Source organism: Rhineura floridana, chromosome 4, assembly GCF_030035675.1.
Source record: "Rhineura floridana isolate rRhiFlo1 chromosome 4, rRhiFlo1.hap2, whole genome shotgun sequence".
NCBI classification, from domain to species: domain Eukaryota; kingdom Metazoa; phylum Chordata; class Lepidosauria; order Squamata; family Rhineuridae; genus Rhineura; species Rhineura floridana.
In genome coordinates this window covers 37,458,569-37,471,734 of record NC_084483.1, presented here as the reverse complement: position 1 = coordinate 37,471,734, position 13,166 = coordinate 37,458,569, and the positions used below count along the sequence as shown (strand labels likewise).

Sequence of the window (13,166 nt, the reverse complement as noted above, 5' to 3'; positions counted from 1 at the left end):
GACGTGGTTGAAGGAGGATTTTGTTTGATCTTCTACCAAAACCACTTTGCTACTTGGAATGTGCAGTTCTGAAACACACAAGCAGATGCTTTGTAACGAGCACCAGGATTTATTCAAGAAGTCACTATGTTTGAGCCCTTCATAGAGTCTTGAATATTATTAACACTGACATAGGTAGGCTTGCAAAGGTAAAATAGCCTGAAAGGAAAATTCCTCCCAGAATAGTTTCTTGGCAGGACAACCCGTACTCCTTCACGGAGCATGGTCAGCACAATATGGCATGTGTTGTCTACTACATGGTGCATCCAGTCATAGATCCCAGAGGGCACACAATCCATTGGGAAGTTTTCCTGCGAAAGCCCCATTGTAGTGAATGGAATCTGCAGGATTCTGTGATGAGCAAAATGGTTTTGGATTATTTTATTTGGGTAAAGTGCCAGTCTGCAGTGGACCATTATATTGTCATAGCTTACATGCAGGTATCTGTAGAAAGCATGTCAGCTCTAATGCTATTAATCACTTGTTGAACTCTGTCCCCCAACTAGGCAGTGCCAAAGGGAAGGTGTGAGGGACGAATGCCCATTTCCCTAAAAATAGATCAATCTCTCATTGTTGGATCCCTGTGGTTACTTGAAGAAAATGCATTTTTCACATGCAACTTGTAACTTAATCATTAACTGGAAATTAAAATAAAGCTACAGTTCTGAGTGTGCTTACTTAAAGGTTAATTCCATCAAAATCAATATGACTTACTTCAGAGAAAAAATGTTTAAGATGGTATTTTTACTATCAAGTATCTTCTGAAATCTGACATGTGGGGTAGATCTTATCCTGCCCCCTGAAACACACTTTGGTCCTTTGTTGCATTGTTGCACTTTGCTGCAAAAAACAATCACAACAGCCCCTGATACAGAAATTCAGGCATAATTTCTTAATTTCCCTTTTAAGTACGTGTACAAAGATAGTACACCTTATTCTCAGGCTGGGATCTGTTCAGTCTGCTCTTGTCATTTGCACAAATCCAGCAGTTTGTTGCATGGCAGCTAGCAGGGCTGTGGAGTCGGAGTCGTGGAGTCAGGGTCGGAGTTGGAAGCAATTTTGGGTGGAGTCGGAGTCGGTAGAAATGTTCCGACTCCGGCTTCAAAATAAATTTTGATTGACAATTTTTAAAAAATATAAATTCACAATGTCAAAGAAGCTTCCCATGAAGTCAGCTGTAGTTGAGCATTTCACCATAACTCAAGATGGAAAACATTTTGTGTGTCACTGTATGACACAGGACCCAGATGAAGACAAATGCTGTGATGCCAAGATCAGCGCATATTCAGGCAGCGATAAAAATGCTCCTATGAGAGCTTCCAATTTAAAAAGGCATTTACAGCCCTTTCCAGGGCTGTGGAGTTAGAAGCAATTTTGGGTGGAGTCGGACAGTAGAAAAATCGAGGAGTCGGTGTTGAAGGTTTGGCGTACTGACTCCACAGCCCTGGCAGCTAGGCCACTTGATCTCTCAATCCAGGTACCTCGGAGGGGGTACCTGGGACTCAGCTCCTTTAGCTAGAATGGAGGAGGTAATACTAGTGAAGGGGAGGGTTTAAAATCCATGTATTTTGCACCATGCTGCTGCTGCCGCTCTTGGACTTGTTAGTTACTTGTTACTGAAGGTCCCCAAGCAACTTACAACATAAATATTTTTTTGTAACAGTACTCACCAAAATGGAGTACCAGCACCTCTATTTTTCCCCATGGCAGCCATTTTGTGCTGGCACCCATGGTACGTCTATCAAGGTATGAGTATGGGCACCTCATTTTTATATTAAAAAACCCTGTATAAATATAAATACATAATATCATGGTATAGCTGGTATAGCACAATGGGGAGGAGATCCTGGCTGGGAGTCCAGAGTGCGAGTTCAAATCCCTGCTCATGTCTCCTGGGTGTAAAGGGTCAGCTAAAGATCATCCCCACAGTGAGAGGCTCAGGGATTGCGTGCCCTGCCACCTGTGCAGCCGTGGGCAAACTGCATAGTCCCAAGGAGCCCAGTTGCCCCCCAGCTGGCAGTTGCGGACAAGGAAGGGGCTGGCTTGTGCAGCTGTGGCAAGCTGAGCAGGCCCTAGCCAGCTGGGGAGGACTAGCCACAGAGGGAGGCAATGGTAAACCCCCTCTGAATACCGCCCACCATGACAACCCTATTCATAGGGTAGCCATAAGTCGGGATCGACTTGAAGGCAGTCAATTTACATTTTTTCCAATATCATGAAAGCAGAACAAACAATCCCCACAACAGCCACAGGAAGCTTGGCAGCGTACTAATAACAAAACATCATCTCAGGCTATCAAATGCCTGGGACAGAAGAACTTGGCAGCAAAAATATATTAATGAAGGCACCAGGCAGGCCTCATTGGGGAGAGCATTCCACAGACAGGGAGCCACAACGGAAAAGACCCTCTTGTTTGTCACCACATATCTCACCTGTTCTTAAAACAGCTTACACTTGCTTGCCAGTCCATTCTAAGCACAGGTGCTTGTGTTTACCTTTAAAGCTCTCAGTGGCTTGGAACCATGGGACTTAAAGGGCTGTCTCCTCCTATATGAACTTGCCAGGACCTTACAGTCTTCATCAGAGGCCCTCTTCTGTATCTTTTTGCCCTCTGAAAGTGGGCAGGTGGTGATTGGAGAAAGGGCTTTTTAAGTAGTGGTACTTGTATGTAGAGTGCATAACCATCTGGAAGGTAGACTTAAATACAGGCATACCCTGCTTAACATCGCTTCACTTAATGTCACCTCGCTATAACATACATACTCCATATGCCTGTATTTCTCCAGAAACGCAGCGCAGCAGCAGAGGCTTTAGCGCGCAGGGGTGGAAATAGATGTGATCGCGCCACTGCAAATCAGCTGGGAGGCATGATCGCGATCAGCTGGGAGGTGCTGCACCACAGCAGCAGAGGCTTTAGAGGGCGGGGGTGGAAATAGATGCAATCGCGCCACCGCAAATCAGCTGGGAGGCACGATCACGATCAGCGGAGAGGCGCGGCACCACAGCAGCAGAGGCTTTAGCGCGGGGCTTTGAGGCTCCGCATGAAGGAGAGGTAAAAAAAGTTTTAAAAGGTAGTGCTTCACTTTAAGAACATTTTCGGTTTACATACTCGCTCTGGTCCCATTGAGTACGTTAATGCGAGGTATTACTGTATGTTTAGCTCCAACTGAAACAGAACATTAATTTTGAAATCTGGCATTCCCCTTTCTTAATTTGCTTAGCTCACTAGAATTGCTAAACCACTTTCAGGGCTTGTCTGAGAGAAGTGGACTAAACATTGAGGAAATAAATCAATTTACTAATTTATAAGCCTATTTTGAGTTTCTATTTGAGACTATTGTGGCAGCAATATCCATCTTCCAGCTGAGGCACTTTTTTGTTGTTATGTTTAAATTAAAGTAGCAGACCATAAAAATATAATGAAATTCTTCCCAAATTACAAAGTATGTTGTATTTTTTGTTGGTTTATTAGTAATATTCACTAATAGATTAAAAAAAAGCCTTGTGGTATAAGAATGTACCTATAGCCAACAAATATTTCTTACAAACTTTAAAAAGCAGGGAAATTGGGCAGCTATAATGAATGAACCAGGGGAGCAGGAGACCTGACCTGTACTGCCCTACAAATATGTAAAAATGCAAACACATTTTGGGTTGGTCTTTCACAGCCCAATCCACTTCCTGTGTAGCTTGAAAGAATTTGGTAACATATGGAGGGGCGAGGGAGAGAGGGGAGGGGAGGGGAGGGAGGAGAGACAAGGAGTGGAGGAAGGGGGAGGGCAGATTTGATCATTTGCATATTTATTGGGTTCAGTGGGATTTACTCTGTGCAATCATGCTTAGAATAAGTGAGACTGGCCTAGGGGATGGGCAGGTAGGGGAGGAGAGGTAAGGGTAAGGAGAGAGAGGAGGGTGGAGGAGAGAGGGGGAAAGGGGTAAGGAGGGGAGGAGGTTGGATGGGCACCAGGCAGAGGGAAAACCCCTTTCCTTTCCAAAAGGAAAACATTGTTAACAGTATTATTGTTTTTTGAGGAAAACATTGTTAACAGTATCATTGTTTTTGGGGGTTACCCCCACCTGTTTATTCTACAGCAGACACATGTAGTCTCCCACTCAAATTTAAACCAAAGCTGTCCATGGCCATATCCACACCAGACATTTATTCCACTTTAAACAGTCATAGCTTCGCCCAAAGAATTCTGGAAAGTGTAGTTTGTGAAGGGTGCTGAGAGTTGCTGGGAGACACGCTATTCTCCTCACAGAGCTACAATCACAGAAGAGGGGCTGACTGTTAAACCGCTCTGGCCACGGGAGCTCTGTCAGAAGAATAGGTGTCTCCTAACATAAACTACACTTCCCAGGATTCTTTGGCAGAAACCATGACTGTTTAAAGTGGAATAAACATCTGGCGTGGGTGTGGTCCCCTGATTAGCCAAGCCAAATAGTTGTGAGTCTGGCTTTTAGAACACTGACAGTTGGTTCTTACTGAGCATGCCTGTGCTGTCTTAGACTCCAATGTTAATTAAATTAATTAAAAATTAGCCATGCATTTTTTAAACTTTTAAACTGTAGAAGTTGAAGGCCAGTGTATAGGGCAAGGTCAGTAATAGGATTATAGGCACTCTGTGAACATGGCTGATTTTTAATTAATTTCAACACATTTTGACACCACTGACAGAAAAAAGTCCAACAGGGGTCTGGATTATTTTACTCTTGTTTTAGACTTTAAACTCTGGATTCTCTCTGAGTGTTTTGTGTATCATCACAAAAACATAGAGGGTTGTTAAGCAAGCATTTCTGAGTTCAGGACTATACGTTTTGTAAGATTTTGTTTTGAAATGAGCTTATGGGATGCAGCAAAATGGAATGGGGGTATTTTCAACTCTTGTGGCTGTATAATAACCATTTCCCTATACTTCAAGTAATTGCCAGAGGGGGTAGGAATTGCCTGGCTAAAATTAGGTTTTGCCTCAAAATTCCCACTCTTGAGACTAACAACCTTTCCTCTAGAAGAAAATGTCACAGCTAGGAATGTTTTTCAGAGGCTGCCGCACCTTGTCTATCACACTATAAAATGTAGCATCTCAGATAAGCCTTACTGTGTTTTATTGCCATTTTGGGTAGACTTGTACACATTGTAAATTATTATTTATGAATTGAAATAGCCATCAAGAAGCTTGTGGATTGTTTTTGTTGCTTACAGTTGCTTTCGGCTATTGTAAACTGTACCTCCTGATATTTTTCCATTGTTTCACTGGGACACTGTCCCTGTTGCAAACAAATTGTGTGTGGTTTTGTGAGCTTAAATAGACTGCTCTTCAGCATATTTATTGGGTAGTAAGTTACACTTTGTTGAAAGTGACTTACTCCCAGTTAAGTATGCACAGTTCTCCCACATGGACCTTTAGTAGTATAGCTTATGCTGACACTTACAGTCTTGATTCAACACATACACACAGCTCAGCAGAATCCTTTCCCTTAGGACCAGTGTTTCCTCGTTCAACTTCCCAAATATATATGCAGACCTTTGTTGTTCACCTGGATTGGGGATTAATTATGTACCACAAGCAGCAAGTGCATTTGGTGGGACTGTGACACATCATAAGGCTCTCAAACTGCTCAACCTTTTTACACCAGTACAGTGTTGTTAAACAATATCATGTCTAGGCAGTGGTAATCCACTGTTTTTGGACCTTGGCATTTAATTTCTGCGGCAGCCTTGTCCAATCTGGTGCCCTCCAGATGTTTTGGACTCCAACTCTCATCAGCCCTAGCCAGCATGGCCAATGATCAGGGATGATGAAAGTTGTAGTTCAGACACTTGGAGCCCACCAGATTGAAGAAGGCTGTTTTCTGTTTCACTTGGGGTCAATAAAACATTATGATCGAACCATGTGCAATGTTAGCGTGAATACTGCTTCTCCCTTTTTGAAATATCTTCAGGGAGGGGCAGTTTATAGCAAACAAGGGACAGAATGGGAATGTTTTTCTTTACCAGCCTTGAAACTCTCCCAAGCTGTTCCTCTTCCCTGCACAGAGCACTAAACTCATAATTAACTAGGGGTACTCTACGGGGGAGCAGCAGTTATTAGACTAACATCACCTGTAATGTATAGTGTAGCTTTACCCTAGGCTGCCCAGGCATGTGAGATATTTGCAGCTGAGCTATATGGCAGCCAGTGTAGTTGTGATATCATGGAGCTTTGCAGCCACAGATGACATCAGAGTTGATCAACCAGTGTGTACCAAAAGAACAGGTAACAAGGATAGAGTTGGAAGATGAGATTGCAAGAGTGACGAGGGCAGCAGAGAAAGAAGAGATCTTATGGGGTGATGGAAATTATATTGATGGGTTTTAAATAAAATTAGCTAACAGTACAAACTGATACTGTATTTCTTGATTCCCCAGAAGCTTGGCCTTTTAAAAACTTCTCTCGGATGATGTCTCTCTCTTGCTTCCTTTAGGTCATCCCTGACAATAACAGAGGAAATGCTCACCTTTTCTTGACAACCCTGTGCCTTTAATGGTTCCAAGGCATGCACACAGGCTAGCCCTATAGCAATTCGCAACAGGAAATAACACAACCCTGGATTTCAAAATATTAAGTGTTCTACTCCCACTTGGCTTCTGACAAGTAAACTGGCCTCTTTGTTCTCTGCTTTGCACCAACTAAGTTCCTGGATTTTTCTCACCCACAGACAACAGACTTCCTCTCTAGGAGCAGTTTGTTGTGTTACGTTTTGTACTTGGATAGACAGTAATCCACGTAGAAAATACACTGGCTCCACATCAGTTAGGAGGGTGCACATGTGTATAAATAACCACTTTACCCTTTAAAATCTACAGAGTTGGCAACTGGGGAAGGCTCTTCTCCCCCACTTCTGTGTACTTTAACAGGAAAGTAGCACAATAAGCCACCCTCAGAATTTATTTAAAAACAAACAGTGACTTGAACTGCAACAGAAGAAACAACATTTCTAATGTTCCCACTTTCAGATAAGCGATTTTGTAATGCAAAAATAAATTGTACATCCAATGCATCGCAGTGCTTAAAAAAGAACGATGTACTGCAAATTTCATTTCCTCTAATGATAAACACGAGTAATTTAGTGTCTGTCAACTTGGAAGTGAAATGGGGCCATCCAGAAATAATGTCGGGGTTTCTACATATTTGGGGGATGCTTTAGACTTGGAGACATGTTTGTGTGGAACATTTTTTTTTAAAGCATGGGGGTGGGGGCGAGGCCTAATAAACCCAAACCAAGAAAATGTGTGGTTTAATATACCCACAAATATCCCTCCCCCTCTTTCTGCCCGGCTCACACACTGTCGCACAACCCTTCAAATGTCACACAAGAAAAATAGTTTGTTGCAGCTCCACTGCATCTCTGTTACAACTTGTGATTTGGAGCTAATATCATGTTCAGTGACTTTTTACCTCTCTTCCCCCCCCCCCAATGGAACAAGGTTCATGCTTGTGGATTTTCAGAAGAAATTATCTGGAACACCCCCGGAAAACAGAAATGCTTGATCTTTTCTTTCCTCATTTCTCTCATCCAACTCTTGCCAGATCTGTGTTAGCTGCCACGATGCTGCTTTGTGGCCAAGAGCTGAATGATTTTGTTTGTTTCCTTGGCAAGCAGAAGACCAAACTATGAAGTGATTTTGCAACCCTTGAAACACATCTGTCTGCAATTGATAGTTACAGCAAAATACAACCTTTTGAACTAAAATATAAATGATGATAAAGCTAAAACATTGAAGGTGTAGCTCCTTACACTGACAAATCATGTAGGTACATTGTTAGACATGTGTGATGCATGTTGTCTTGTTTAGTGTTAATATATAGGGGGGAGTGTTTCACATTTAAAAGAAAAAGCTATAAATCATGGATGATGTAACTTGTATCTGAAGCAGTTAGCGTCTCTGGTGCTCCTAGACAGGAGCAGAAGGCCCGTAATACATTCACTTCTACCTGCCTATGTTGTGTTGTTCTGTTGCCCTGCTCCCCACCTAAGTAGAACAGAATTGAAAGCACATCAAGGCTCTGAGAAGCTGCATACACGGTATGTATTGTGTACCATTAGAGTGGCACAGTCCAAAGCTTTGGACTTCACTTACAGTACATTTCCCAACAAGACTGGCCACCACTGATATAAACATCCTCTATGACCAGTGGATCTTCTTTTTTGGGGGGATATGAAAACATTTCCCTTGCACAAGATTCTGTCTAAGCATTCACTTTAGCCTCTGCTGTTTGAAACAAGAATTATGATTGAGGCAATTAGTGCCATGATGAAAGTGATGAATAGCCTGATAGGATAAACTAAGCTGTGGTGCAAATCCAGGGGCAGAACATCTAATTAAATAGAGTTGCCATGGCTGTCTCCTTCTATGAATGTGAAAATGTATGTGTGTACTTGGTGAAAATATTCCATTGCACACACAACACATTTCCCAAACTTGGAAAATGGGGTACCTCCTCCCCCCAGGAGCTGCGCACAGCTTGCCATTGAGGCCAGGCTATTGAAAATTGATGAGGTACCCAATAAAGATTTTTATTGATCCACATCTTGTCTCTCTCATTTCAGATTACTCTGCAATGACTACAGCAAGATACAGACCTACTTGGGACTTGGTGCTTGACCCTCTTGTGTCGTGCAAGCTCTGCCTTGGGGAATATCCAGTGGAACAGATGACGACCATAGCACAATGCCAATGCATCTTCTGTACCCTGGTTAGTAAGCTTCAAACAATTTATACACCTGGTTCTACACCCACACCATGCCAATCTTAAGTCCTGTTGAAGTCATCAAGAGTTATGCTTGTCGATCTGTGGATTGCACGTGCCATTGTGTTTTGTTTTAATGTACATCTACATAGTGAACACTTGTTAGGCAGGTGAACTTAATCTTGGGGTGATATAGTGTTTTTGCACCTCCCGCATCACCCTGGTGCTTAACTCCACACATAACAGACCCTGGGGAGCATTTTGGGATGCTTAAGGGATAATCGGAACTTTCCAATTTATCAGTCAGATGCTCCCATGAAGCACTTGAGTAGAATTCATTTGCCTGGAGGGGAAAAGATCAAACTGTGGTGCCACCACCACTAGCAATATTTTTGTTTGTTGACAGCCTAGAATATAGTACAACAAAATAATTAAATCTCTCAAGTTTTAGAGATTAGAGTCTCAGAATCCCTGGGTGGCCTTGAGCCAGTCTCTTAGCATAATGTACCTCACAGGGTTGTCATGAAGATAAAATCAGTTAGGGGAAAAAACCACATATGCTGTTGGAAAGGGAGATGACAAAGCTTGTAGTTAGTGACCTTAACCAGGGTGTGTTGGGTGGAGTTAGACAGATAGAGCAGTGTTTGTGTTCCTCTCACTGACTGTCTTGTGACTTGTTTCTTGAGCCTCTTTTCCTCTTCCTTCTCAGACCACATTCCTTTCTTTGTTCTTCCGCCATGTTGTGAGAATATGCTCTCACTCAAATAAATTTTAACTTTTCTTTCTCACCTTTCCAGTAGTCTTAACAGACTGATTTGTGGCAAGTGCTGTGTTAACTCTGCTGACTTCCAATATATATCACCCTGAGCGTTTTGGAGGAAGGGTGTGATTACAATGTAACAAAAAAAGAGAGAGGTGAATAAAGATGTCTGCATTCAGTTCCGTGCTCAGCTATGGGTCTTGCTGGATCACTCGCTAGTTAGGGATGTAGGAAGGTGCCTTGCACTGAGTCAGACCATTGGTCCATCTAGTTCAATATTCTCTACTCTGATTGGCAGTGGCTCTCACATAGACATCACCAAATGGTCAATATAGGAATCAAATTTATTTCATAATTGGTAGCAGAAGATGGAGAAGTTCCATGCTGTCTCCAAAAACAAAACCAGGAGCAGACTGCGGTACAGATCATGAACTGGTCGTATCGAAAATCAGAGTAAAGCTAAAGAAGAACAACAAAGCAATCATAATGCCAAAATACAATTTAAATAACATCCCAGAAGAATATAAATATCAAATAAGGAAAATGTTTGAGGCTTTAAACTTAGTTGACAGAGAACCAGAAGAACTATGGAGTGAAGTCAGAGACATCAGGGAAGAATGCAAAAAGTTAGTTAAAAAGAGAGAAAGACCTCAATGGATGACCAAAGAAACTCTTAACATGGGAACAGACAGAAGGAAGGCAAAAGCAAGAGGAGATAGAAGCACAGTCAGAACCCTAAATGCAACACTACAGCGACTAGTACATAGGGACAAAGAGAACTATTACAATAGTTATTGTATAGAAATAGAAGAGGACAACAAAAAGGGAAGAACAAGAGCCCTATTCCAAAAGATTAGAGAAATGAAAGGGAAATTTAAACAAAGAGTAGGGATGTTGAATAATCAACAGGGGAACACACTGACTGACCAAGATGAAATAAAAGGAAGATGGAAGCAATACACTGAAGAACTATAAAAGAGATGCCAGGATAACAGATTCATTCATGGAAGAACCATATGATGAAGAACCAGAAATTTTAGAATGTGAGGTGAAAGCTGCTCTTAAAATACTTGGAAGAAACAAATCACCAGGAATAGATGGCATACCAATAGAGTTGCTACTAGCTACTGAGACTGAATCTGTCCAAATTTTGACAAAAATTTGTCAAGAAATATGGAAAACTAAACAATGGCCAACAGACTGCAAGCGTTCAATATACATCTCAAAGAAAGGGGATCCCAGGGAATGCAGTAATTATTGAACTATTGCCTTAATATCCCATGCAAGTAAAGTAATGCTCAAGATTCTAAACAAAGGCTCTTACTATTGTTATGACACATGTTCTTGGAAACCTGAGTGTGTGAATTTGCCACCCACATGTCCCATGAAACAGACGTCCTTGAGAGGAGGGGGATCTTTTGCTAGGGATAAAACAAGCGCTCTGCCGTGAAATGTGCTTAAATGGTGCATGTATAACCCAAGAAATGCAGGTCCAAACCAGACTAAAGCAAAGCTTTATTAAGAGAAAAGAGCAGACTAGTATTACAAATTACTGGCTGCGTGGCAGCATTAATCATTAATATCCTAACCCATTCATAACTTTAAAGAGATTAAAGGCCCCTATTACTATAAGAAGTGACAGGTAGGAGAGATTACCTATCCTAGGCCCAGGAGTGGGCAACTGAATACAGCTGAAGCAATGTGGAAGAGCTCTGGCCCCAAAACAGGAAAGATTCTGTTTGTCTCAAGGCATGTGCCGAGACACAAAATCCCTTCCTGGTTCTTCTCCCTGCATTCCTGCATGGAGAGCGTTACACGTGTTGGAGCTCAGATCACCACTAGCCTCTTTTTAAAAGACACTATTTCTCTCTCACCCCCCTGCAAAGGAGGGGTCTGGGTATGAGGTGATTTCGTGTGTGTGTGCTTGCGCGTGCACCTGTTTCTTGCTCACCCTGAGAAACTCAGGCTACTTTCTTTGAACAATGGGATTGTTCTGCTAGGCATGAGGGAAGTCTGTCAAGGAAAAAGATAACTATTTAAGTTCCTCTTAGTTATTTTTGTTACTTCCAAAATGGCCTTGTTGTCCTTCATACCATACCTCAGGAACGCATAACCAGCAAAACAAGGGGTGTTTGGGGTGGGAGTTATAGTTCAGCAGGCTCCAGGGCCTTTCACCTAACACCATAAATGGAGCAAGAAATGCCAGACATCCAAGCTGGATTTAGAAAGAGAAGAGGCACCAGAGATCATATCGTACACATATGTTGGATAATGGAACGGAGCAAGGAATTTCAGAAGAAAATCACCCTGTGCTTTATGGACTACAGCAAAGGCTTTGACTGTGTAGATCATGAAAAACTATGGAATACTTTAAAAGAAATGGGGGTGCCACAGCATCTGATTTTCCTGATGTACAACATATACTCTGGACAAGAGGCTACTATAAAGACAGAATATCATATGGAAAGTGGGATTGGACCAAGATGAAGAAGGTGTGGAAATTGGAGAGAGAAATATCAATAATTTAAGATATGCAGACGATATCATACTACTAGCAGAAACCAGTAATGATTTGAAACGAATGCTGATGAAAGTTCAAGAGGAAAGCACAAAAGCAGGACTACAGCTGAATGTCAAAAAGACTAAAGTATTGACAACAGAAGATTTATGTAACTTTCAAGTTGACAATGAGGACATTGAACTTGTCAAGGATTATCAATACCTCGGCACAGTCATTAACCAAAATGGAGACAATAGTCAAGAAATCAGAAGAAGGCTAGGACTGGGGAGGGCAGCTATGAGAGAACTAGAAAAGGTCCTCAAATGCAAAGATGTATCACTGAACACCAAAGTCAGGATCATTCAGACCATGGTATTTTCGATCTCTATGTATGGATGTGAAAGTTGGACAGTGAAAAAAGCGGATAAGAGAAAAATCAACTCATTTGAAATGTGGTGCTGGAGGAGAGCTTTGCACATACCATGGACTGCGAAAAAGACAAGTAATTGGGTGTCAAAACAAATTAAACCAAAACTGTCACTAGAAGCTAAAATGATGAAACTTTGGACACATCATGAGAAGACATGATTCACTAGAAAAGACAATAATGCTGTGAAAAACAGAAGGGAGTAGAAAGGGAGGGCAAACAAGAGATGGATTGATTCCATAAAGGAAGCCACAGGCCTGAACTTACAAGATCTGAACAAAGTGGTTCATGACAGATGCTCTTGGAGGTCGCTGATTCATAGGGTCGCCATAAGTCGTAATCGACTTGAAGACACATAACAACAAACTTCAAGGTTTCAGACTGGGATTTCTCCCAGCCCTACTAGGAGATGCCTGTGGTTGAACCTGGGACTTTCTGCATGCAACGCAGATGCTGTACAACTGAGCTACATCCCTTTTAGCCCAATCTCTCTTGCAGAACCTGTGAGAGGATAAAATGGGGGTAATTTTCATATGTGCCACCTTGAGCTCTTTAAAGAAAGGAAGAAAGGGATAAAAATATTATAATCATAATAATTTGCCCATTTTGGATTTGTAGATGAGCAGACACCTGGAACTTATTCGGACCCAGTTATTATTAAGTCATGTGCCTTTTAAAGCACATCTAAAAGAAAAGAAAATGGAGCGA

The 13,166-nt window shown here is 41.9% G+C and overlaps 1 protein-coding gene across 3 annotated transcripts in view; it reads left to right on the top strand.

The window, feature by feature from the left end:
- The window catches only part of RNF144A (ring finger protein 144A), an 84,832-nt gene that overhangs the window by 43,515 nt on the left and 28,151 nt on the right, over nt 1-13,166 (top strand). For all 3 annotated transcript variants that reach the window (XR_009762149.1, XM_061622833.1, XM_061622834.1), the window contains exon 2: nt 8,632-8,777. Coding sequence is in view for 2 of the 3 variants with exons in the window: in XM_061622833.1 (XP_061478817.1) it covers nt 8,632-8,777 (146 nt within the window). In the remaining variant the exon portion in view is untranslated. The remainder of the gene's footprint in view (nt 1-8,631; nt 8,778-13,166) is intronic.